Source organism: Rhinopithecus roxellana, chromosome 19 (assembly GCF_007565055.1).
Source record: "Rhinopithecus roxellana isolate Shanxi Qingling chromosome 19, ASM756505v1, whole genome shotgun sequence".
Lineage (NCBI taxonomy): Eukaryota > Metazoa > Chordata > Mammalia > Primates > Cercopithecidae > Rhinopithecus > Rhinopithecus roxellana.
In genome coordinates, this window is record NC_044567.1 from 77,364,647 (window position 1) to 77,390,442 (window position 25,796).

General features: G+C 49.7%; 2 protein-coding genes across 8 annotated transcripts; one reads left to right on the forward strand and one right to left on the reverse strand.

The window, feature by feature from the left end:
• Positions 1 to 858: 858 nt before the first annotated feature.
• On the forward strand, positions 859 to 6,393 carry PRR29 (proline rich 29). Of its 3 annotated transcripts, none has more exons than XM_010380015.2 (6): positions 859 to 918; positions 1,213 to 1,288; positions 1,479 to 1,585; positions 3,187 to 3,416; positions 3,570 to 3,640; positions 3,836 to 6,393. In XM_010380015.2, the coding sequence occupies exons 1-6, from the start codon at positions 859 to 861 to the stop codon at positions 3,862 to 3,864; spliced, it is 573 nt and encodes a 190-aa protein (XP_010378317.2). In that variant the 3' UTR covers positions 3,865 to 6,393. The 3 variants fall into 3 exon arrangements, with proteins under 3 accessions (XP_010378317.2, XP_010378318.2, XP_010378320.1); XM_010380016.2 differs by having other exon boundaries at positions 1,234 to 1,288; XM_010380018.2 differs by lacking the exons at positions 3,187 to 3,416; positions 3,836 to 6,393 and having other exon boundaries at positions 3,570 to 3,672.
• ICAM2 (intercellular adhesion molecule 2) lies at positions 4,711 to 25,152 on the reverse strand. 5 transcript variants are annotated; one of them, XM_010380019.2, is made up of 6 exons: positions 25,036 to 25,152; positions 8,768 to 8,872; positions 7,186 to 7,452; positions 6,158 to 6,289; positions 5,752 to 6,072; positions 4,711 to 5,042 (listed from the first exon to the last, which is right to left on the reverse strand). In XM_010380019.2, the coding sequence occupies exons 2-6, from the start codon at positions 8,826 to 8,828 to the stop codon at positions 4,864 to 4,866; spliced, it is 960 nt and encodes a 319-aa protein (XP_010378321.1). In that variant the 5' UTR covers positions 8,829 to 8,872; positions 25,036 to 25,152; the 3' UTR covers positions 4,711 to 4,863. The 5 variants fall into 5 exon arrangements, with proteins under 5 accessions (XP_010378321.1, XP_010378322.1, XP_010378323.1 ...); XM_010380020.2 differs by having other exon boundaries at positions 24,919 to 25,135; XM_010380021.2 differs by lacking the exon at positions 6,158 to 6,289 and having other exon boundaries at positions 4,712 to 5,042.
• Positions 25,153 to 25,796: the final 644 nt, after the last annotated feature.

Sequence of the window (25,796 nt, forward strand, 5' to 3'; positions counted from 1 at the left end):
CATGGAGAGTGGGGGAAGGGCTACTCGGGGTGCTAAGCCCAGCTTCCTGTCTGGATTTTCCTTGACTGCTGCCGGGGGCCTATCTTAGGATGGTCACAGCTGCAGAAATAGATCTCCCCCTTCACCTGTTCTTAAGCAAGGAAGACCTTGCTAACTTCCTGTCAGAAGAATGCGTGCTTTGGTAACTTTTCCAGTATGGGAGGCAGTACTGGGGAGGCAGGTGCTGAAGTCACCACGATTTTCCTCATCTGAGGAACAGTGGCTCACCTTGGCCAGGAAACGGGGAGAACAGCCACAAGGAGAGAGGCGAGAAGCCGGCCACGTGTTTCCAGCCAGAGTCCCCAGCCTCTTCCGTGAATTCGGGCAGTGTTTCCTTCCTTGGTCTGCTCCAGAAACCACTCTGCTGGCAGGAAGACCCTCTCTCTGTCAGAGTGACAGGGAACAGACCCTCTGCCCTCCTCACTCGCCTGCCCTGGCCCCCAGCCTACTCCTACAAAAGTCTCTGTTTCTCCTGAACTTTTCAGATGAGTCAATTGGGCTCTGGGACCCCGAAACCAAGCCTCCCCAACCACTCGCTTGTTCACTCAACAAACACACCCCCCTTCCCCGCACTAACCCAGGCCCAGTTCTAGGGACGAGCAAGGGGCGGGGAGGGGAGCCCGGAGCAGCGAGGTGGGAGGTGGACATGCCAGGGAGGAGACCGGCCTCCTGGTGGCAGGCGAGGGCTCCTGGGGACCCCAAGTCCGCGGAGGAGGAGGGAGCAGGGAGGGGGAGGACCCAGGAGCAAGAGGGGGCTCCGCGCATGCGTGGGAGGAGAACTTGGCGTCCTCGGCGTCGCCAAGGCAACCGGCGCCAGCCATGGCCTCTGGGGCGGGCGGGAGCTGGGGTCGCTCCCCACCGCAGAGCGCAGTTCCGACGGTGAGGGCTGAGCCCGGGAGCAGATCCTGCCTTAACTTGGGGGACGGCAGAGCGGGTGGGGTCCTTGGAGGGGCTAGACCCTGGAGTGGGTGGGCGGGTATGGGGAGGCGAGGAGAGACAACCCCAAACCGAGAGGAAGAGGCGTGGCAGGGAGCAGGGAGGCCGCGGGGCAGGGAGGGGAGAACCTGGCCCCTGCGGGGTTAGGGAGTCCACTGGCCGGGAGGGGTTGGGGGTCGCTACATGTCCCCATCCATTCCCCCCACCCCACGTGACTGACTCCGCGCACACCCCCAGCCCTGGGTCACCGTCCTGCAGCCCCTCTGGTGGGCCGTCCCACCTGCGCCCCCGCAGCCAGGCCGCGTGAAGGAAGGTGAGACTCCAGGGTCCCCCCACCCCATTACCACCATCACCACCACTCACCCCCTTCTGCCTCGCACATCCTCTGGGAGTCCCCGCAGCACATCCCACCCACCCACTCTTCCCCCTCCCCTGAGGACAGGGGTGTCATGGGGAGGGGGACCCGGAGTCCAGGCGTGGGCTTGCTAAACCCCTCTTCCTAGACCTGCTGGAACTAATGATGCTGCAGAACGCGCAGATGCACCAGCTGCTGCTGAGTCGCCTGGTGGCTGGAGCGCTGCAGCCCAGGCCGGCCTCGCCCTGCCCTCAGGTGTGTGTGTGGGGGGTCGCTCACCTGTGGGTCCAGGGATGCCGATCCACCTGGGGTTCCTGTTCGGGGGGGAAAAAGAACTGGGAGACAGAGGAGAAGGAAGCCAGCCTGTCTCTGGCTGGGACTGTTTGGCATCTGTTATGTGTCAGGCCCTGTTTCAGCCTCCATGAAAGGTGGGTGGTGGGGGGAAGAGACCCCCCCCAAAGTCTAGACCACCCAGGTCTTGTTTTCAAGGATGTTTCCTTGCAGTGCCTCCCTCACTGGACTTCAGGCTCTAGGAAGGCAGGCACCATGGTAACCCTGCCCCATGCATCATGAGCATCTGGCCTGGTGCCTGACACTGTGTAGGGGCTCAGCTGATATTTGTTGAACAACTGAATGAATAAATAAATGGTTAGGGATACAGGCCAGGTTGGCTGTGATGGCACATGGAGAGGTACAAAGCACAAGTGCACACAGAGTTGGGGGATGGGGACCTTAGAACCAGCCCTTGAAAGCCAGGTAGGATTTTGACCCTTGGAGGAGGCAAAGGTTGTGTCCCCCATCCAGGCTGGCAGGGGCAGAGTCAGGAGACAGAATGGGGGAAACCGTGTGCGGCAGTGTGTGTATGCAAATGTGTGTATGTGTGCATGTGTGTGCAAGTGGGTGTCTGTGTGCATGCATGTGTGCATGTGTGCAAGCCTGTGTGCATGCATGTGTGTGTGCGAGTGTCCGTGTGTGCGCAAACATGTGCATGCACGTGTGTGCAATTGTGTGCACGTGTGCAAGCGTGTATGTGCAAGCGTGTATGTGCATGCATGTGCATATAGCTCTAAGGCTAAGCCTTAGCCAATAGTGGGCATCCTGAGGTCAGGAGAAGCAGGGACTGGGTGGAGAGAGAATGCTGGTCAACTCAGAGGAGTCAGAGAGGGGTTCAAGGAATCCAGACAGAGGGAGACCCTAAGGAGCTACTGCCACCCCTCACCCCTGGGTCCTCAGTGATGGCACATAGGTGGGTCCAGCCTCACTGGGGCTGAGGCTGGGGACAGCTCAGTGGACTCTTGGACCCAGCTCTGTGTTCACACCTGGAAACAGCTGGGTGACCAAGTTGCTCAACCTCCTTGAGCTACAGGAGTAAATGTTTCCACAATGCCTTGTCCACATGTAGTAAATGCTCAATAAACACAAGCCATTCTTTTCTTTTTTTGTTTATTTTTTTGAGATGGAGTCTCACTCTGTCACCTAGGCTAGAGTGCAGTGGCACAAACTCGGCTCACTGCAACTTCCACCTCCTGGGTTCAAGTGATTCTCCTCCCTCAGCCTCCCGATTAGCTGGGACCAGAGGCGCCCGCCACCACACCCGGCTACTTTTTTTGTGTTTTTAGTAGAGACGGGGTTTCATCGTATTAGCCAGGATGGTCTTAACCTCCTGACCTTGTTATCTGCCCACCTTGGCCTCCCAAAGTGCTGGGATTACAGGCACAAGCCACTGTGCCTGGCCTACACAAGCCATTCTTACAAAGCCTATCTGGAGGAAATAGCTTAGGGGAATGGAGGAGTAGGGGTGGGGAGAGCCTGATCGTGGATTCTCATTTCCCCTCCCTGTTTTGCACAATCCCCAGGTCTACCTGGAGGTTCCACAGGAAGAGCCTGAGGAGGAGGAGGAGGAGATGGATGTGCAGGAGATAGGGCCTTTGGTGCTTCACCACCACTACTTGCCCTATTTGATGCCCTCCCCGGGTGCCCTGCTGCCCTGGCCGGCCCCCTTCTTCCCCGCTCCCACCTGTCAGCCCCACTTGCGGGATGTGCCCAGGATTCAGCACTGTCCTCCTGCCTCCAGGGAAAGGGAGGCGTAAGTGAGGCTGGGTGCTGCCAGGGTTCTGCTCTGGGGCTGGGCTGGAAGAGCTGTGCAGGGACAGGTGGTTGGTGGAGATAACTTGTGGGTGAAACCCCAGAGGCCACCCCTGGGCCTCTGATGGGGGTCTTTTTCTCTCCTCCATCTCAGGAGAGCTGTGCCCCCACCCCCACCCCCCAGTGCCACAGGGACTGTGGGCGCCAACGTACCCCCGGCTTCAGGTAGGGCTGGGGTGGTGGGCAGTGGGGCCCAGGCCTGGGAGTGAATCAGGAGGCCAGGAGGGCCCTGTGCACTCTGGTGGGGTTTGGGGGTTTCCTACCATCACTGCTGCAGGCAACTGGCCTGTCCCCCTCCCTTTTCGTCTTTGGGGTCCACTGAGGCAGGAGGGAGTCAAGATGAGGCTCTTGTTTCCCCAGACTACTATGATGCCAAGAGCCTCCTATGAGGACAGATGCTGGCCCTGGGACCTGCACCAGCTTTGTGCTCGGGATATAGCCCCGAAGCCCCCTCCTGCACCTCTTGTCAGCTCCTCTGTGTCCATGGCTGGTGGTCCTTCTCACTCCCTCAACCTCAGCCAGGCCCTCTTCTCCTGGGGAAATCAGTCCCGGCCCCACCCCAGTGAGTCCCTGGACGGGCGTGCTCCTTACGTGCTCCGTGCACCTGGACGGGTGTAAGTGCTCCTTAGAGCACCACCCAGGCTCTTGAAGCCACGTCAGCCCGCCTCTGCCCCACTGCTTCCTGCCTGGAGCAGGGGGAGGCCTGGGAACAGAGCCCCCACCCTCTCTCCCTCACCCCTCTCTCTGGGATGATGAGGTCTCCTTTCAGCCTAATAATGGAGCAAGAGGGGAGTGGGGGTTCCTTCTGCTTTCCACAGCTTTGAAGGCCGCTTTGAGGTGGCTGCAGGGGCCCAGAGTGGTGGGGGAGAGGCCTTGCTGGGCAGCGCCCCCGAGCAGAGTCAGTTCCCTGGGACCCCCACTCGTCGTCCCAGGAAGCAGTTCTGTTGGCAGAAAGGAGAGGTCAGAGCTTTGTCCTGCTGTGACCCGGAGTGGCCTGAGGTCTCCTAGGGCCAGGTGGGAACACTGTGTCCTCTGCCCCCTGGGCCAGGATGTGTTTCCCCCACCCTCCCTCAGTAGGAATGAGCTACTCAGGCCAGATGGGGGCCTGGCGCCTGGACTGGGAGGCCCCTGTGAAGGAGAGGATGGGAAGGGAGGCATCTGGGGAGAGGGGTCCCCCATGGTGGCTCCCCTCCGTGGCCGTTGTTATACCAGGAGGAGACACTGTGGGCACAGGGCTAAGTCCAGGTGTTTGTATTCGGGCTAGAAAAGGCAATGTCCCACGTCTCTGCTGCCTGTCACAGTCCTTCGGCCAGGGCTGGACCTCAACCTTGAGGAGTCACACTGAGTTCCAGTGACCACCATAGCGGTGGCCATGCCACTTATGTGTGCTATGGCCGGAAGGCCTGGGGTAGCCTCCTCCAAGCCGCTCGCACCCCGTAGGTGCCCGTCCGCCTCTGACGCCAGTGCTGGCTGAAGATGAAGCAGAGCAGGACAGATGTCACGAACAGGAACAGCAACACTGACACCACTAGGACGATGATGACCATCTGGCTGTCCGGCACGGGCTCTGGGCAGGGAGGGGGCAAGGGTCTTAGACGTCCTGTGATCCCAGTTATCAGGAACTAAAAGGAAGCCCCCCCAGCCCCCGCCACCCACTCATCCATCCTGCAGTCACCCCAGGTTGTAGACATGTGTGGTGAATGGTGTCTAAATTAAAATTATTATCTGGAAAAAAGGTGGCCCAGGACTCAGGCTACCAGCTGAATTTCTGTGAGGCTGTGAGGGCAGATGTCCCTTGCCAGCAGCCCTGGGACCAGTGTGTAGCTGCTGGACACCATGGCCTGGAGGGTGGCATGGTCCCAGCCAAACCCCTTCTTGGGCACAGCTGAGTGAACTTCATGCCAAGCTCCCTGAGGACAGGGAATGTGCTGGCCGCCCAGAGTCACTGAGCAGCAGAGCTCTGGGTACCTCAGGGGAGGCGATCAGGCCAAGCTTCTCATTGCGGAGGGCAGCCAAGGCCAGGGAGAGCAGTCAAGGTCATGGGACTTGATGGTGGCCGAGGAACTAGTTGACCTCTCCTAACCTCTGGAACAGTTGAGGTTCAAGCTGGGGACTCGGAAAGAACTTCAGGGAAGAGGGAGAGTAAGGGGGGAAGCCGCAGGGTGAAGGGTGGGTGCCTGGGTGTTTGTTTCCCAAGTGGGGCTTGAGATTTTTCTTCCCCCAAGGGGCTGAAAGTGGCTTCTCACTCCCAACTCCATCCGTGGGGCCCCCCTCACCATAGATCTCCAGCATCTTCGGGGCTGAGTGTTTTTGAAAGACGTCGCCACCGCGAGACGTCAAGTTCAGCTCAGCCAGGCAGGAGAAGTTGTGGTGACCGTCCTCTCTGTGAGCCGTGCTGCTGAATGTGGCTGTGGCCTCCTGCAGGGCAGGGGCTGCCTTCCCGAAGGTCTGACTGTGCAGAGTCTCATTGCCACGGAGTAGGAAGAGGGTGAGGCGGTCCAGGGGCTCCACGGCGGGCACCCTGCACTCGATGGTGAAGGACTTGCCCACGGCCACCCAAGTGGGCTGCAGTGTGAGGAAGACCTGTTTTGGAGGCTCTGCAGGGGACAAAGGAGGGAGGTCCGGTCAGGATGGGGGTGCAGCCCCAGCAGCCTCCCCCTGGCCAGGGCCATCTCCTGTCACCATGGTGTTCCACGGTCGGGGAGGAGGTGGCCTGGCCAGCTCCAGTGCAGAGAGGAAGAGGGCGGCAGTTGAGGATGGAGGCTGGACTGCATGGCAGTTTTACAGACATGTTGATTTCCGGTGACCAGGCATCTACAAGGACAAGGTTCAGAAATTGTACAGCCAACTGGAAAGATAGAAAAGTTTGGGTCTGTCTCCTCTCCTTCAGAGATGAAATACAAATTTCAAAAATTAAACAGTCGGGTGATCACATTGAGAGAGACTTAGGTGGGCGTGCTCACTGGAACTGGGCACTCGGGGAACTGAGCTGTGAATTTCCTCACTTAGGAGGCGGGGGCCAGAGCCAGACCTGCCCAGGTTCTCCAGGGTCAGGGCCGTGGCCAGCACGATTCCTCACGTGTTCAACCACCTGAGGGGGTGCCCTGGATTCTCTTTTGAACTAGAATACTTCACCTCCACTCACCCCACCTCCCACCCCAGGAAAATATGTTGGATTTAAGACGTTTTTCTGTTCATTGATCCACTGAAGCTGGTGATGGAATGGACCCAGGTGATACCCTTAGCACCAAGACATCCTATCCTGGCCCATCTGGAAGGTTTCCATGGCTCAGGTGCAGGTGGAGTGTGATGGCCACACATTTGCCGTGGGCCCTGAGGGGAAGATAAACGCCCTGGGCAACACCTCAACCTTCTTGTCATGAGGTGGACGGGCCCAGCTCCCCGGGTGGTGACCCCACTACTTGGTATAGGACATGGGGTGCGCTGGTGACTCAGCTATGTTGGGAATGACTTCTGGATATGGCTAACCCTTGGTTAGCTTGTCCTCCCCTAAGCAAGACTCAAAACGTGGGTTGTCTGTGTCTGAAATGCCAGCAGGCCTGGTCCTGCCCCTTGTTACCCCAGGAGCTCAGGGAGGCAGGGCCCACGATGACAGTGCCCAGGAGCAGGCACAGAGGGGCTCTGTATGCATTCAGTAGACACAGGCTCTGCCCCAGGGGAGAGGAGGGCCCCGCCGCACAGCCACTCACGGTACACGCTGACGTTGGAACTCATTGACTCCTGCTTCCCAGAGCAGGTGAAGTGGCACCAGAGGACCGTGTCATGGGAGATGTTTGAGATCAAGTAATGCTTCCACTGAGCCTGTTCGGCCAGCAGAATCTTATTTAGAGAGGTCTCCAGGCCACCCACTTCAGGCTGGTTACAGGTGGTGCTGCAGTTGACCTTGAGGGACTCCTTGGGCTCTACTATCAGCTTCTCTGGCCTCACATGTACCTCGAATGCCTTCTCATCAGATCCTGCAAGACCAGAAACACTGGGCAGTGGTGTCACCCCCCCGCCCCCCACCCTCCAGTGGAGCTGTCCCTTGAGGCAGTCTGGCTCCTGGGTCAGGGGCTGAAGAGGAAAGGTCATTGGGGGCCCTGCTGCTACTTTCCCCTTGTTAGGTGTCATGGCCCCGGCTAGACCAGCAGGCCACCCCCCAGCTGACTCCTCACCTCTGGCTGTCCTTCCTCCAGCCCCCCAGCTGACACCCTGCCTCTGGCTCTCCTTCCTCCAGCCCCCCAGCTGACACCCCGCCTCGGGCTCTCCTTCCTCCAGCCCATCTGCCCATCAGCTCCAGAGTAGTCTTCCTCAGGCTGTGCTCCATCTCCATGGAGTGGGATCCCACTCACTCTTTAAGGTCAGCTCGAATGTCCCCTCCCCCACGAAGCCCTCCCACAGAGGGCCCTCTGTGGCCCTCCCTCCTTTCCTTTCTTCCACAAACACTTTTTGAACACCTGCTATGTCCAAAGCAGCAGGCTCTGGGGATACAGCAGTGATCAAAGTAGACCAAACACTGCCCTGGCGGAGCTCCAGTAAACAGTGACAGGCAGAGCACCCAGCCGGTCAGATGGCGGGAAAGCGCCGAGAAAGGAAAACGCGAGAAAGTGGGGGTGAGGGCATTTTAAGGGTGAGGCCACTTTAAATATTGTGCTCCACGAAGGCCTCACCCAGACGGTGACTCCTGGGCAAAGGCATGCAGGGGCGTGCCACGCTCTGCAGATACCCAGGGGCAGTGATCTAGGGGAAGGGGGCCAGCAGTACAAAGACTGGGGCAGGGGATTGTTGAGCCCAGGATTTGGAGGCTGCAGTGAGCTATGATCACTCCCTGCACTCCAGCCTGGGCAACAGAGCAGGAACCTGTCTACAGTAAAAATAAAAAAATTTAAAAAGTCTCAGTAGGCTGGGCATGGTGGCTCATGCCTGTAATCCCAGCACTTTGGGAGACCAAGGTGGGTGGATCACTTGAGTCCAGGAGTTCAAGACCAGCCCCCACCGTCTCTACAAAAAATACAAAAATTAGCTGGGCATGGTGGCTCTCACCTGTGATCCCAGTTACTCAGGAGGCTGAGGTGGAAGGATCACCTGAGCCCAGGAAGGTGCAGTGGGCCATGATCATGCCACTGTACTCCAGCCTGGGTGATAGAGCGAGACCCTGTCTTAAAACAAAACAAACCCAACAACCTTAGTAACTTTTGGGCCTTCTCTTCCACCTGAAGCCACAGGGAACGGGGCACCCCCACCCTCTCGGCTGGCATGTGCCAAATCAGAAACCCCAGAAATCCAGCTTACCTGAACAGCAGACCAGGGCAAAGAGGGCCACGGTCAGGGTCCCGAAACCAAAAGAGGACATCTCCGGCGGTGTCCACGGGCGTGCAGGGACCAGCCAAGGGCTGCCTGGAGGGAGACGGAGGGCGCAGGTCAGAGCGCAGGTCTGACCACGGCCCAGAATCCCCAGCCTCCTGCAAACTGATGACTGCATTTCCTCTCATTATCTGAGAGATCTTTGGGAAGCCACGTGCACCAGCTGGTTCTAGGACCCCAGGCCTCCAAGAATCCAGGCAGAGGAAGCTGGGAAGCCGCTGATAAGCAGTGCATAACCCAGTCCTCCTTGCTGGCTCCCTGTGCAAGGGGCAGGGCAAGCAATGGGTGCACGCATGCGTGTGTGTGTGAGATGTGTGCACAGGGGAGTCAGGCCTACAAGCCCCAGATCTGGGGAACCCCAAATCCCATGGGATGCATTGTTGGAGTCACGCCTATGAGGCAACCATCCAAAGGCAGGACCTGTCCAGGAAATGCAGTCACCATAGCAAAAGGGGACAGTGACTTGGGCTTTTCTAAGGAAGCCTAGACGGGAATTTGAACTTCTCCTGCTACATGCCTGGCGCAAGTCTGCATAAACCTTAATATCCCACTCAGTTTTCTCTTTTCTTTTTTTTTTTTGAGATGGAGTCTCACTCTTGTCCCCCAGGCTGTAGTGCCATGGCACGATTTTTGGTTTACTGCAACCTGCGCCTCCCAGATTCAAGCAATTCTCCTGCCTCAGCCTCTAGAGTAGCTGACATTACAGGAGCGCGTCACCACGCCCAGCTAATTTTGTATTTTTAGTAGAGATGGGGTTTCACCATGTTGGCCAGGTTGGTCTTGAACTCCTGACCTCAGGTGATCTGCCTGCCTCGACCTCCCAAAGTGCTAGGATTCCAGGCATGAGCCACCACGCCTGGCCCCCACTCAGTTTTCAACCTAGACTTGATCTTGACTCAGCTGATTCAGGGCCAACTGGAGGCCCAGAGCCTCAGGAAATGCATCCCATAGTAGTCCCCAGCAACCCAGGCACAGACAGAGAATGAGGTCCAGTCTGGCGGCAGCCACACCCCCAAACCATGGCCTCCATTTCCTGGCCTACCTGATGTCCTCCCCTTTCCCTCCCTCCAGGAGGGAGCCTTGGGCTGGGAGGATTGGGGCCTGAGGTGTTTCAGTTTATTCCTAGGGAGGAATCCCCAGAAGCAGTGAGCAGGTATAAGGGAGGGATTTCAGTGGAAGAGAGGACCTTCCTAGGGGATTGCCACACAGTCTGATCCCCCAGTTCTGCCTAAGATCTCTTTCGCAACCAGGCAGGGAAAGAACAAGTCTTCTTGCTTTCTCAGGGGAACCCCCGATGGGGCCTTTCCAAAGGGGTGCCCCAGAATCATCAGGGCTTCAGCCAAGCTCCATTCCGGGGTGGGAGGGCAGGGTGAGGTCCTGGCCTTCCCTCGCTGCTGAGGTCAAAGGCGGTTACTACTGTGCACAACCATCAAGCACTGCCATTGTTAGCCTGGACCCAGGGACGTCCCTGGACGTAGACACGGTCGCTGGACTTTGGAATGATGTAGGGAGGAAGGGGCAGGGCCTGGGGCCAGCAAAGAAAAGGAGAACAGGGTGGAGCTTCACCCCCAGCCTGGAGGAATCTGATTTCATGTGGGGCCAGCAAAGTCCTGAGAGCAGGAAACACTTCTGAAACCCAAGCCAGGGGCTGAGGAGGTGGTTCCAGGGACTGGGACAAAAGGGTGGGGATGGGGACATTGCTGTAGTGGAGACTCTGTGTCCTCCACTGAGTCAGAATAATAATAACAATAACAACAGCAATAATAATAGTAAACATTCAGTCGTGCACTGTCACAAGTATTCTATAAATATCAACCAATTAATCCCCTAACTCTGTGAGGCAGGTCCTGTTACTGTCCCCATCTTACAGATGGGAAAACTGAGGCACGGCAAGGTTAAGTGACTTGTTCAAGGTCACATACCTAGAAAAAATGAAGTCACTATGAATGATAGCCTGCCATGGTGACTGTTGAAACCCACCCTAGCAGGCGCAAGAAGAGGATTGTTAGGAGCCAGGTTCCCAGGAGACCCTCAAGAGGGAAAAGCAACACAGCAGAAGGCCAAAGGAAGGTTCTGGGGCCTTCCTCGCTGTGAGGGACTGGGGGAAGGTGGGGTGATCCACACCTGGAGTGCTCCAAACAGCTTCTGGAAGGGACAGTGCTTGGGAATCCCACCGGCACACACAGCAGGGCAAGCCTGATTCCCTCTTCAAGCAAGGCCTCTGCAGTCCAACATCCTCCCCGAAAGCACAGGTCCCAGTTTCCACCCCCCATCTCCTCCTGTAATGTCTCCCATCCTTCCTGGGCAGGCCTTGCTTGGCTGGGACACACGGGGCATGTGACCATCTATTTGTTAGAAATATTTACTGCTTTCTAACCGTTAACACATCAACCTCCCTGCCTCCTCACTGGCCCATCAGCCATGAGGGCAGAAGCTGAATCCCATGCACTGCTACATCCACCCAGTGTAGGACACTGCCTGGCACACAGTGGGTGCTTCATCACTGTTGAATTGGTAGATGGATGCATGCATGCATGGATTAGTGAATAAATGAGAGAGTTTGTCCTAAACAAGCTTGGGCAAAGGCTGTTTTTATTTTTAGGTCCTAAGCATTTATTGTTTTTGTTTGCCCAGCTTCTTCCTCCTGCTACTGCTAAAGTCTCTGCTCCCCAAGGCCACAAGGCTGACCTTATAATGTAAATAAGGCCAATCATGGTACCTTACTCCTCCAGGATGGGCACTTTGAGTTAGGCCTGAGCAGAGGTTTTCTTTTTTTGAGACGGAGTCTCGCTCTGTCGCCCAGGCTGGAGTGCAGTGGCGCGATCTTGGCTCACTGCAAGCACCGCCTCCTGAGTTCAAGGGATTCTCCTGCCTCAGTCTCCTGAATAACTGGTATTACAGGCACCCACCACCACGCCCAGCTAATTTTTTTTTTTTTTTTTTTTTGAGACGGAGTCTCGTTCTGTCGCCCAGGCTGGAGTGCAGTGGCCAGATCTCAGCTCACTGCAAGCTCCACCTCCCGGGTTCACGCCATTCTCCTGCCTTAGCCTCCCGAGTAGCTGGGACTACAGGCGCCCGCCACCTTGCCTGGCTAGTTTTTTGTATTTTTTTAGTAGAGACGGGGTTTTACTGTGTTAGCCAGGATGGTCTCGATCTCCTGACCTCGTGATCCACCCGTCTCGGCCTCCCAAAGTGCTGAGATTACAGGCTTGAGTCACCGTGCCCGGCCGCCCAGCTAATTTTTGTATTTTTAGTAGAGACAGGGTTTCACTGTGCTGGCCAGGCTGGTCTTGAACTCCTGACCTTGTGATCTGCCCACCTCTGAGCAGAGATTTTCCTGGGACTTTCTGAACCAGAGCCGGTAGGAACACACCCTTCCCTTTCTAGTCCTAACACTAGATGCACATGAGCCAGCAACTCTGTGTGCTCATGCCCCACAACTGAAGAAGTTGAAAGGAAGGAAAATCAACTCAGTGTAGGAGGTGCCCTTAACCCAAGATGGAAGGTGATCTAGAGTTGTTACGGCGAAAGTGCTGGTTGTGGGGGTAAGGGGTGGACTCTGATGGGTGGTGGGCTGGGTTAGGTGCCAGGCGATGACTCTGTGTTCACTCAGGACTCGTGTTGCAGAAGTGAAAGAGCTTTCCAGGCTGAACACAGTGGAAAGTTCTGACCCTTCAAATCGGACCGTGGGAGTCAGGACTGGACATGGGTCCTTGTATACAGAGAGTTACTGTGAGGCTTCCCCTACAAAATGTCCAGGACAGAACAGGAAAAGAGCTTGCAGCACACTCAACGTTAATCATTAGGCCAGCATGCTCTCTGACCTGCTTCCTCATAGTTGCTCAGTGCCTATTGCCCCAGAATTATGCAGACTCTGTCACAGGATTAGAGTTCCCTTAACTGCTCTAAAGGTAACAGCTTGAACATTATAAAATGTTAACTTTTCTCTTTGAGATATTCTTTCAGTGCCTGCATGCCAGTGAAAGCACTCATGCCAGCTGGTCTGAAGGACCCCACTGATGCCAGCCAGTCTGAGGGACCCAATTGATGCCAGCTGGCCTGAAGGACCCCGCGAGGAGCTGACTCACAAAAGAATGCAGTTTCCATATTCAGATGATTTTATCCCCTTACCTTGACCAGTCATTGACCCCAGTTTACCGGCCTCTTGCCCTCCACAATCTCCTCTAAAATCCCAGCCCAGAACTCTTTGGGGAGATGGATTTGATGGTCTTCCCAATCTTCTCACCTGGCACCCTGGGATCATTAACCTTTATCTCTGCAGCAAACCCTGCTGTGTCAGTATAATTGGCCTGTTGCTGCACAGCAGTGGGCATACATACCTGTTGGTCCTGTAACACAGGAATAAAGGAAACCAACCATGATGTAGAAGAGAGAAGAAACTTGGGGTCCTTCCTGGAAAATTGTTTTCACCATGAAATGTCTCCTGTTTTGCTCTCTGGATCCCTAAGTTTCTCAAGGAAGGGGGCTATAAAACGGGAGGAGTTAAGATAGTTCTGGAAAACATGAGAGAATTTTTGAGGGGAGGGGAGATTACAGTCTCAGTTTAGAAAGTGCAGTGGCGTGATCTTGGCTCACCACAACCTCCACCTCCCAGGTTCAAGCGATTCTCCTGCCTCAGTCTCCCAAGTAGCTGGGACTACAGGTGCCCGCCACGACGCCCGGAGAGCCACAAAGCTCTCCCACAGAGCTTTGGAAGGATTAAACTGTGACTGGGTCCTAATCCAATGACTAGCCTCTCTTGTTTGAAATTTAAAAAAAAACAAAACAAAACTATTAACTTAGAATTGTGTACCTAGCAAAGCCATCTTTCAAGAACCAAAGTTAACAAAAACAGATAAACAAAAGGTTTATTTATCCCCCCAAATACCTAAATGAACATTTAAAAATGTGCTTCAACAAGAAGAAAAAATGATTACAGAACAGTTTGCTATGCAAAGAAGGGCAAGAAAATAAAATGGCAAACAAATATTGTTTACAATAATGGTAATATTAATAATTATAATGTTTATTTTGAGAAGTTTTTAGAAGTTCAAAACTAAAATACTGGGTAAGAATATATAAGGAAGGATTGGAGTTAAAGCATTCTAAGATTCTAACTTGGAATGTTTAGGAGGAGGACACATTTTAAGTTATATAAGGAATGGGAGAAAATATATGCAAACCGTACATGCAATAAGGGGCTAATATCCAAAATATATAAGAAACTCAACTCAAGAGCAAGAAAAAAACCCCACAATTTAAAAATGGGCACAGACCAGCCCAATGTCTCTTGGACTTTATTTAATGCCATATAATGTTGTCAGAATAAAGAGAAAGGTGAAAAAAATAAACGAAAATGGGCAAAGGACCTGAGTAGACATTTCTCAAAAGAAGACATACAAATGGGCCAGGCACGGTGGCTTACACCCATAATCCCAGAACTTTGAGAGTCCAAGACAGGTGGATCATGAAGTCAGGAGATGGAGGTCATCCTGGCTAACACGGTGAAACCCCGTTTCTACTAAAAATACAAAAAGTTAGCCGGGCGTAGTGGCGCGCACCTGTAGTCCCAGCTACGCGGGAGACGGAGGCAGGAGAATCGCTTGAACCTGGGAGGCGGAGGTTGCGGTGAGCCGATCACGCCACTGCACTTCAGCCTGGGTGACAGAGCGGGACTCCGTCTCAAAAAAAGAAGACATACAAATGGCCAAGAGGTATATTAAGAAGTGCCCACCATCACTAATTATCAAGGAAATGCAAATTAAACCCACAATGAGATATCACTTCACACCTGTTAGAATGGCTGTTTTCAAAAAGACAAGAGATAAGTGTTGATGACAGCTGGGCATGATGGCTCCTGTTTGTAATCCTAATACTTTGTGAGGCTGAGGCAGGAGGATCCCTTGAACCCAGGAGTTTGAGACCAGCCTGGGCAACATAGGGAGACCCTGTCTTGAAAAAAAATATACTTTTTAAAAGAGAGAAACGTGTTCATGGGAATGTAGAGAAAAAGGAATGCTTACATGCAGTTAGGAAGAATGTGAATTAGTGCAGCTATTATGGAAAATAGAATGGAGGCTCCTCAAAAAATTAAAAGTACAACTACAGAGGATCCAGCAATCCCACTACTGGGCATATATCCAAATGAAATGAAACCAGCATGTCAAAGAGATATCTGCACTCCCATGTTCACTGCAGCATTATTCACAATAGACAAGATATAGAATCAAACTAAGTGCCCAACAGTGGATGAAGGGATAAAGAAAATCTGATACATATACACAGTGGAATACTATTCAGCCTTAAAAAGAAGGAAATCCTGTCATTTTTGACAACATGAACAAACCTAGAGGACAGTATGGTAAGTGAAATAAGACAGGCATAGAAAGACAAATACTGGCCAGGTATGGTGGCTCACACTTGTAATCCCAGCACTTTGGGAGGTTGAGGCAGGAGGATTGATTGAGCCCAGGAGTTCAAAACCAGCCTGGGCAACATAGTGAGACCCTGTGTCTATTATTTTAAAAATTTTAGGCTGGGGCCGGGCGCGGTGGCTCAAGCCTGTAATCCCAGCACTTTGGGAGGCCGAGACGGGCGGATCACGAGGTCAGGAGATCGAGACCATCCTGGCTAACACGGTGAAACCCCGTCTCTACTAAAAATACAAAAACTAGCCGGGCGAAGTGGCGGGCGCCTGTAGTCCCAGCTACTCGGGAGGCTGAGGCAAGAGAATGGCGTAAACCCGGGAGGCGGAGCTTGCAGTGAGCTGAGATCCGGCCACTGCACTCCAGCCTGGGCGACAGAGCGAGACTCTGCCTCAAAAAAAAAAAAAAAAAAAAAAAAAAAAAAAAAAAATTTTAGGCTGGGCAAGGTGGCTCATGCCTGTAATCCTAGCACTTTGGGAGGCCGAGGCGGGTGGATCACATGAGGTTAGGAGTTCGAAACCAGGCTGGACAACATGGTGAAACCCCATCTCTACTAAATATGTAAAAATTAGCAGGGCCTCGTGGTGCATGTCTGTAATCCCAGCTAATCAGGAAGCGGAGGCAGGAGAATCGCTTGAACCCAAGAGGCAGAGGTTGCTGTGAGCTGAGATTGTGCCACTACACTCCAGCTTGGGCGACAGAGCAAAATTCTGTCTCAAAAGAAAAAGAATTATAAAAATTAAAAAAGAAAAAAAAGAAAGACAAATACTTTATGATCTTACTTACAGGTGGAATTAAAAAATCAAACTCATAGAATCAGAAAGTAGAATGACAGCTACTAGGGAGTGAGAGAAGGGGAGGGATTGTGAGAGATGTTGGTCAAATAGTTAAAAATTTCAGTTAGACTGGAAGAAAAAGTTTAAGAGATCCATTATACAACATGATGACTATAATAACATTGTATTGTGAAGTTGAAAATTGTTTCCTTTCCTTTTCTTTTTTTCTTTTTCTTTTCTTTTCTTTTTTTTTTTTTTTTTTTTTTTTTGAGACGGACTCTTGCTCTATTGCCTAGGTTGGAGTGCAATGGCACAATCTCGGCTCACTGCAACCTCTGCCTCCCAGGTTCAAGCGATTCTCCAGCCTCTGCCTCCTGAGTAGCTGGGACTACAGGCGTGCACCACCGCATATGGCTAATTTTTTTTTTTTTTTTTTTTTGTATTTGTAGTAGAGACGGGGGTTTTACCATTTTGGCCAGGCTGGTCTTGAACTCTTGACCTCAGGTGATCCACCCACCTCGGCCTCCCAAAGTGCTGGGATTACAGGTGTGAGCCACCGCGCCTGGCTGAAAATTGTTAAGAGAATAGATTTTTAAGTGTTCTCACCACACAGTGGTAACTATGTGAAAGAATTCATATGTTAATTAGCTTGACTTAGCCATTTCACAATGTATGCATATGTCACAACACCATGTATATATAGATATATAACATCACCCTCCGTATCCATGGGTTTCACATCTATGAATTTAACCAGCCAAGAATAAAAAATATTGGCCGGTCGCATTGGCTCAGGCTGTAATTCCAGCACTTTGGGAGGCTGAGGCGGGCAGATCACCTGAGGTCAGGAGTTCAAGACCAGCCTGGCCAACATGGTGAAACCCCATCTCTACTAAAAATACAAAAATTAGCCAGGTGTGGTGGCACATGCCTGTAGTTCCAGCTACTTGGGAGGCTGAGGCAGGAGAATCACTTGAACCAGGGAGGCGGAGGTTGTGGTGAGCTGAGATCACACCATTGCACTGCAGCCTGGGCGACAGAGCAAGGCTCTGCCAAAAAAAAAAAAAAGAAAAAGTATTAAAAAGTTTACACAACATCTCAAAAAGCAAAACTTGGGTTTGCTGCACACCAAGTACTGTTGAATCCACGTGAATGAAGTGATGTGTAACACTGTCTTAGGTGTTCTAAATAATCTAGAGGTAGTTTAAAGTACACAGGAGGATGTGTGTAGGTTATATGCAAACACTATGCAGTTTTATATTAGGGACTTGAGCATCCTCAAATTTTGGCATCTGTTGGGAGGGTTCTGAAACCGATCCCCTCATGTGTGCTGAATAGTGACTCTATAATTTTTGTCAAATATTAAAAGAGCATGTAAAATTTCAAGGAAAACCAGTACAGATAAAGTATATAAATTCTAAACCACTGGAGAGACTTAAAAATGTATAAAAACAATCCAAACAACCCTTTAAAAAAATTAAGAAGAAAGCTGAGTGTGGCTTGTACCGGTAATCCCAGCACTTTGGGAGGCTGGGGCGAGTGGATTACCTGAGGTCAAGTGTTCAAGACCAGTGTGGCCAACATGGTGAAACCACTCTCTACTAAAAATACAAAAATTAGTTGGACATGGTGGCATGTGCCTGTGGTCTCAGCTACTCAGGAGGCTGAGGCATGAGAATTGCCTGAACATGGGAGGCGGAGATTGCAGTGAGTTGAGATCGCACCACCGCACTCCAGCCTGGGCAACAGAGTCTCACTCTGTCTCAAGACATTACAAATACAAATACAAAAATTAGCCAGGTGTGGTGATGTGTGTCTGTAGTCTCTGCTACTTGGAAGGCTGAGGTGGGAGGATCGCTTGAACCCAGGAGGTGGAGGTTGCAGTGAGCCAAGATCGTGCCACTGCACTCCAGCCTGGGTGATAAGGTGAGTTCCTATCTCAAAAAAGAAAAAAATAATGCTAAAACACAAAGCTCAGCTCTATGCTGCTTGTTGTTTACAAGAGACACACCTCATGCATAAGGATATGGAATTGGTTGAAAGTCAAAGGATGAAAAAGATATACTAGGCAAACATCGAAAGAAAGCTTGGGAAGCTATGTTTATATCAGACAAAGATGAATTTAAAGACAAAAACATATATTAGGGATAGAGTGAGTACCTAGAATAAAGGGTCAATTCACCAGGAAGCTACAATAGTTCTAAATTTCTAAGCACCTAGCTTGAAAGAACTATAAAGAGGTAAAACCACAATCACAACAGGAAATTTTAACATATGTCTCTTAATTACGAGATGCAGACAGAAAAAAAAATCAGTGTTGTAAATTCTTGAACTGCATCTATAAAGTAGAGAATACAAATTCTTCAAGAAGATGAGTTTTAAAATCCTTATATATTTGACAGTTTAAAAACATACTCTAAATAATGCATTGGTCAAAGAAGAAATCATAATGACACATTTATAAATTCCTAAAATTGAATGATAATGAAAATACCATGTTAAAATTTCTGCGAGGCTGCAAAAGTTGTGCTTGGACGGAAATCTATAGCCTTGAATGCTTGTATTACAAAATAACTCTGGGCCAGATGCAGTGGCTCATGCCTGTAATCCCAGCACTTTGGGAGGCCAAGGCAGGAGGATTGCCCCTGCCCAGGAATTTGAGACAGGCCTGGGCAACATGGTAAGATCACATCTAGAAAGAAAGAAAGAAAGAAAGAGAGAAGAGAGAGAGAGACAGAAAGAGAGAAAGAAAGGAGAGAAAGAGAGAGAAGGGAAGGGAAGGGAAGGGAAGGGAAGGGAGGGGAGGGGAGGGGAGGGGAGGGGAGGGGAGGGGAGGGAAGGGAAGGGAAGGGAAGGGAAGGGAAGGGAAGGGAAGGGAAGGGAAGGGAAGGGAAGGGAAGGGAAGGGAAGGGAAGGGAAGGGAAGGGAAGGGAAGGGAAGGGAAGGGAAGAAAAAAAGAAAAGTCTGATGGCCAGGCGTGGTGACTCATGCCTATAATCCCAGCACTCTGGGAGGCCAAGGCGGGTGGATCACCTGAGCTCAGGGACTTGAGACCAGCCTGGGCAACATAGTGAGATATTATCTCTCTATTAAAATAAAAAATGTTTTTTAAAAAACCCTTCCCTACAAAACTCAATAGGATAGGCAAGTCTCCAGTGAAATCGATATATAAAGAAAAAGAAGGCACACGTAAACATGATCAGGAATGTAAATGGAAACATAAACATGAGAAGAAAGAAAACTATACAAATTTATGGAAACAGAAAGTGAAACAGGGGCTGTGGAAGAGAGGAAACGAGAATCCTTTAAATGCGTTTAGTTTTGGTTTTGCCAGATGGAAAAAGTTCTGAAGATGGGCTGCAAAACAATGAGAACGTACTTATCATTAATTGCTGAAGTGTACACTTAAAAATGGTTATTTGGTACATTTTATGTTATGTGTATTTTACCACAATGAAAAATAAAGAAGACTATAAAAACGTTAGGCTACAACATAGGAATCAAAGCAGATCAAGTCTCAGAAAAATATAACTTAACAAACTTATTTAAGAAGAAATAAAAAGCCTAAATGGTTCTAACAACTATTAAAGAAATTGAATCAGGGCAGGGTGTGGTGGCTCATGGATAATCCCATGAAAGTGCTCACGGGTAATCCCAGCACTTTGGAAGGCTGAGGTGAGAAGGTGCCTTGAGCCCAAGAGTTTGAGACCATCCTGGGCAACATGACAAAACCCATCTCTACAAAAAATACAAAAATTAGCCTGGCGTGGTGGCACACATCTGTAGTCACAGCTACTCAGGAGGCAGAGTTAGGACGATAGCTTGAGCCTGGGAGGTTGAGGCTGCAGTAAACTGAGATTGTGCCACTGTATTCTAGCCTAGGTAACAAAGTGAGATCGTGTCTCCAAGAAAAAAATAAAATAAAACAAAAAAACTTGAATCAACAATTTAAAGATCTTCCCATGAAGAAAATACTAGGTCCAGATGGTTTTTGCAGAAGTTCAAGTAAGGGTAACTCTTTAAAAAAAAATTATTATTATTTATTTAGTTTTTTAGAAATGGAGTTTTGCTATATTGCCCAGGCTAGTCTCAAACTCTTGGGCTCAAGAGATCTTCCTGCCTTAGTCTCTCCAGTAACTGTGACTATAGGCACACAGCACTGTGCCTGATTAGTAATTCTAATTTTATAAAAACTCTTTCTGAGAATGGAAAAAATGAAAACATTAACCCTTTCCATGAGGCCAGTGTAACATTAATATCTAAACAAGACCAGTGCAAGAAGAGAAAGCAACGTTAGAGGCCAGTTTCACTCATGACTATAAATGCAACAGTTATAAGAAAAATACTGGTAAATCAAATCTGACAGTGTGAAAAAAAAAAAAGACATCATGTTCTAGTTGGGTTTGTCTCAGGTATGCAAAGATAGTTTAACAACAGACGAAATGTCTATAAACATTATTTATTATGTTGGTAATAGTAGACTTTGGTACTCTGTGTCATACCACTTCTGCCCTCTGCTGATTTCAGCTGTCCCTACAGTGGATAATTTTGCACAAGCCTAGACTCCCTTTAAGCTGCCAGTGCCCCTCCACCTACTCCCAAACTTATACCAAGCTTCTTTTTGCTTTTTGCCTCAGGGTCTTCTTCGATGCTTTATGAACAATTTACTTGCCAGCTAGTGATTCCCAGAAGTGTGGGAGAGTTAAGGTCCCTAGAATGTGATCCTCACCCCATGGGGGAACAGGAGCCGGTGGATATACTTTCCAGCCTCCTTCTTGCCAGTGGGCAACTCTGGGAGACATCCTGTAGTTTTGTCAGAGGTCTCAGCAGAACAAGCTTCCGTCGTCTACAGCTGCAACATCAGCCACCCTCCTTTAAATGGGCTTTTCCTTCCATCCTGTCTGTTTTCCCTGCTCCTTCACTCCCTGCTTCCTGGAATCACCTCTCAAATAACCTATCTGAATCTAAGTCCTTGCTCCAGCCTCTGCTTTGGAACAAAGGATTTTGCTTTAGAGCAAAAGGAGCCCAAACTAAAACTTACATTAATAGATTTAAAAAGAAAAAAATATGATAATATCGACAGATTTAAAAAATTGACAACATTCAACACCCTTTTATGATACAAGCTCTTAGCAAATTAGAAGGAAATGTTCTCAACCTGATAAAGAAAACTTACACAAACTTACATATTGTTTTTAATGAGTAAATCTTAGGAGAACTTCCTTTAAAATCAGGAACAGACAAAGATGCCTATGATTTCTGCCTCTATTTAATATTGTACCAAAGGTCTTATACATTGCAATAAAATGAAAGGAGGGAGAAAAGGAAGAAAGGAAGGAAGGAAGGAAGGAAGGGTGACCAAAACCATCAATATTTGTATACGGTATGACTACCTAGGTAGAAAATCCAAAAGAATCATCAAGCAAATGATTCAAAGTAATTAGAGATTTTAGCAAGGCAACTAGCTAAAAGATCAATATTCAAAAATTGGTTGTTCTTGTGTGTATCAGTAACATACAAAAACATAATTTAAAAAATACATCATTTACAACAGTCAAAAAAGTAGAGCTACAAAACTAACAAAACCTAGAACTACAAGACCTAGAGTAAGAAAATTACAATACTTTATTGAAAAATATTAAAGACAATCTAAATAGATGGAGAGATAACACATGTTCATGGATAGGAAATTCAATGTTATAAAGATGTAAATTATTCTGTAACTTGCAATTCCAATTAACCCCAATAGGGTTGTTCATGGAAACTGAACGCTGATTTTAAGGTTTATACGGAAGAACAAAAGAACTAAGACACTCCTAAAGGAAATGAATAAGGAGAGGGATTTGCTCTGCTAGATATTAGGACTTTCTGTAAAATATGGTGTTAGTGTAGGTATAGGCAAATTAACTGATGAAACAGAATAAAGAGCCCAGAAATACACCTATACTTGTTTGAAACTTTGATGCAAAGATAACATAGAATATCGCTGGGTAAAAGAAGTGTCTATTAAATGATGCTGGATCAATTGATTAACCATATGGAGAAAAAAGGGGTGAAATGTATCCCTATCTCACACCAACTATAGAAATCAATTCCATTTAGATTAAGGATTTATATGTGAAAGAAAATCTTCATAAGAAAATATAGGAGAGTATATCCATATCCTTGGGGCAAGACCTCAAAATTGTCAATAATAAAATCAACAACTGGTAACTTTGACTAGGACACAAATAAATAGGCTGGGCATGGTGGCTCACGCCTGTGACCCCAGCACTTTGGGAGACCGAGGCGGGTGGAGCACAAGGTCAGGAGATCGAGACCATCCTGGCTAACACGGTGAAACCCCGTCGCTACTAAAAATACAAAAAAATTAGCCTGGCGTGCTGGTGGGCGCCTGTAGTCCCTGTGACTTGGGAGTCTGAGGCAGGAGAATGGTGTGAACCCAGGAGGTGGAGCTTGCAGTGAGCCGAAATGGTGCCACTGCACTCCAGCCTGGGTGACAGAGCGAGACTCTGTCTCCAAAAAAAAATAAAGACACAAAGAAACATTTCAAAGAAAAGGAGGCATGTCTAAAGAAGTGAAAAGATTCTTTAGCTCAGGAGTAGCCAGGGAAATTAAAATTAAAATTACAATGAGACAGATATTATTTTATATGCTTTAGATTGGCAAAAGTTAAGAAATCTGACAAGACCAATTTTTGGAGAGGCCAAAGGTTAATAGGCACCCTTCTAATTGCTGACGAGAGCGTATATTGGTGCTCTCGGAGATAATTAGGCATTATCTTGTAAATTCAATATTCTTATAACCCTGTAACTCACAATTCCATTCTTAGATGTATGCCCTAGAAACACTGTCACACTAAGAACCAGACATGTCCTTGTGTTTACTTCTTTTATTTTTATTTTTATTTTTTTGAGACGGGGTTTCATTCAGTCGCCCAGGCTGAAGTGCAGTGGCGCGATCTCGGCTCACTGCAACCTCCACCTCCCGGATTCAAGCTATTGTCCTGCCTCAGCCTCCCGAATGGCTGAAGCTACAGGCGCCGCCACCACATCCAGCTAATTTTTGTATATTTAGTAGAGATGGGGTTTCACCATGTTGGCTAGGATGGTCTCTATCTCTATCTCTTGACCTTGTGATCCTCCCGCCTTGGCCTCCCAAAGTGCTGGGATTACAGGCGTGAGCCACACGTGCCCGGCCTTACTTCTTACTATCTGTGTGACCTTGAGCAAATCACTTAATCTTTCTGTGCCTCAATTTCCTCATCTGCAAAATGGAATCAATAATAGTACCTTCCTCATAAGGTTTTTGTGCAGATTAAACAAATAAAATAAGTAAATATTTTAAAGCATTTAGAACAGTGCCTAGCACACAGTAATGCTATATAACTGTTTCATCAAATAGAAATAAATAGGGTAGCCGGGTGCAGCAGTTCAAGACTATAGTCCCAACTAACCAGGAGGCCGAGGTGGGAAGATCACTGGATCCCAGGAGTTCAATGCTGTAGTGTGCTATGATCATGCCTGTGAATAGCCACTGCACTCCAGCCTGGGCAATATAGTGTGACCCCATCTCAGTAAATAAATACATAGATATGCATATGTAATAAAGCACTTAAAAATAATCAAGAGAGGCCGGGCGCGGTGGCTCACGCCTGTAATCCCAGCACTCTGGGAGGCCAAGGCGGGGGGATCACGAGGTCAGGAGATCGAGACCATCCTGGCTGACACAGTGAAACTCCGTCTCTACTAAAGAATACAAAAAGTTAGCTGGGCGTGGTGGCGGGCACCTGTAGTCCCAGCTAATCGGGAGGCTGAGGCAGGAGAATGGCGTGAACCTGGGAGGCGGAGCTTGCAGTGAGCTGAGATCACGCCACTGCACTCCAGCCTGGGTGACAGAGCGAGACTCCGTCTCAAAAAAAATAATAATAATAATAATCAAGAGAACAATAAACACAAAATTCCAGATGGTGGATAGCTGTGGGTGGGAGGCAAGTAGCATAAAAGTGGACAAGTGGTGGCCGGGCGCAGTGTCCGACACCTGTAATCCCAGCATTTTGGGAGGCTGAGGCGGGTGGATTCACAAGGTCAAGAGATCGAGACTATCCTGGCCAACATGGTGAAACCCTGTCACTACTAAAAATACAAAAATTAGCTGGGCATGGTGGCATGCACCCCTATAGTCCCAGCTACTTGGGAGGCCGAGACAGGAGAATCGCTTGAACCCAGCAGGTGAAGGTTGCGGTGAGCTAAGATTGAGCCATTGCACTGCAGCCTGGGCAACAAGAATGAAAACTCCGTCTCAAAAAATAAAAAATAATAATAAAAAAAGGCAGATAAGTGGTGTTTGCAGTCTGGTGATATTCCATCCTTGTGCTGAGTGAGTGGCAGCTTCGGGGGTGTTTGGTATATTACTGAGCAGTATGATGATATGTATGATACATATGCTTTTTATGTGTTACGTAGTAAATTTCACAAAAAATAATAAAAGGGAAAAAGGACCTTTCTACATGCCTAGAAAGAAGAGGCTTCATGGGAATGGGAGCCATGGGTTAGGAAAGACCCCTCAAACCGAGGCAGGTAGGACGTGAGCGACTGAGATCCATTATGAACCCACTGCGCCTGCCGGGGAGAACAGGGACTGTCCCTTCCCCTCTGCTTCAGCTCAGATGGTCCAGATCATAGCCCTAAATAAGGAGGCAGCCCCACATTTCTACATCGGCCAACAAGATGGCAGAGTAGAGGAAGGAGAGAGCGGAGACAAATCAGGAAAGGAGCGCCAGGGCAAGTGCGTGAGCTCAGAGGCAGGCCAGGAGCTTCACGGAGGACGGGATGTCGAGCCACAGGAGTGCTGGGGATTCTCCAGCCCCTGTACTTACCAGGGAGAAACTGACGCCCAGAAAGGGGAACGCACTAAAACTCAGACCTCGACACTGCCAAAATTCTTCCCATGCCGCCAAGCTTCACTGGAGGGAAAGTGAGAAGCTCGACCTTACCCCTGTGGGCTCCAACAAGGGTGGCTCTGGGATCCCCGGCAGGAAATTGGTGACAAGGTGACAAGATGTGCGTGTCACAGCTGCCCAGTTCACAACTTGTTATTCAGTCTTCTCCCTCCCCCCGACCAGAAGTGACGTGCTTCCTGTGCCCAGGTTCCCACCCTAAACTAGCCTCATTTAGCTCGACTCCCGCCCTGCCTTTTTGTTTTTAATTGTAGTAAAACGTACACAACAGAATTTACCGTTTTAATTTTTTTTTTTTTTTTTTTGACTGAGTCTTAGTCACCTAGGCTGGAGTACAGTGGTGTGATCTCGGCTCACTGCAACCTCCGCCTCCTGAGTTCATGTGGTTCTTGTGCCTCAGCCAGCGGAGTAGCTGGGACCACAGGCACCCGCCACCACGACCGGCTAATTTTTGTATTTTTAGTAGAGACGGGGTTTCACCATGTTGGCCAGGCTGGTCTCGAACTCCTGACCTCAAGTGATCTGCCTGCCTCGGCCTCCCAAAGTTCTGGGATTACAGGCAAGAGCCACTGCGCCCAGCCAATCTTTTGTTGTTGTTTTTAAGACAGTGTCTTGCTTTTGCCCCCCAGGCTGGAGTGCAGTGGCACAATCACAGTTCATGGCAGCCTTCGACCCCTGAGCTCAAGTGACCCTCCCTCCTCAACCTCCCAAGTGACTGGGACTACAAGTGTGCAGCCACTTTCTTGGCTAATTTCTGTAGTTTTTGTAGAGACCAAGTTTTTCTCATGTTGCCCAGC

Coding starts and splice junctions, on each gene's coding strand:
- ICAM2 (XM_010380019.2), bottom strand. CDS start 8,828: ATGTCCTCTTTTGGTTTCGGGACCCTGACCGTGGCCCTCTTTGCCCTG. Junction 6,073..6,157: donor CCCGACCGTGGAACACCATG/GTGACAGGAGAT, acceptor TGTCCCCTGCAG/AGCCTCCAAAACAGGTCTTC. Junction 5,043..5,751: donor GAAGATGCTGGAGATCTATG/GTGAGGGGGGCC, acceptor CTCCCTGCCCAG/AGCCCGTGCCGGACAGCCAG.
- PRR29 (XM_010380015.2), top strand. CDS start 859: ATGGCCTCTGGGGCGGGCGGGAGCTGGGGTCGCTCCCCACCGCAGAGC. Junction 919..1,212: donor CGCAGAGCGCAGTTCCGACG/GTGAGGGCTGAG, acceptor GCACACCCCCAG/CCCTGGGTCACCGTCCTGCA. Junction 3,417..3,569: donor GCCTCCAGGGAAAGGGAGGC/GTAAGTGAGGCT, acceptor CCTCCATCTCAG/GAGAGCTGTGCCCCCACCCC.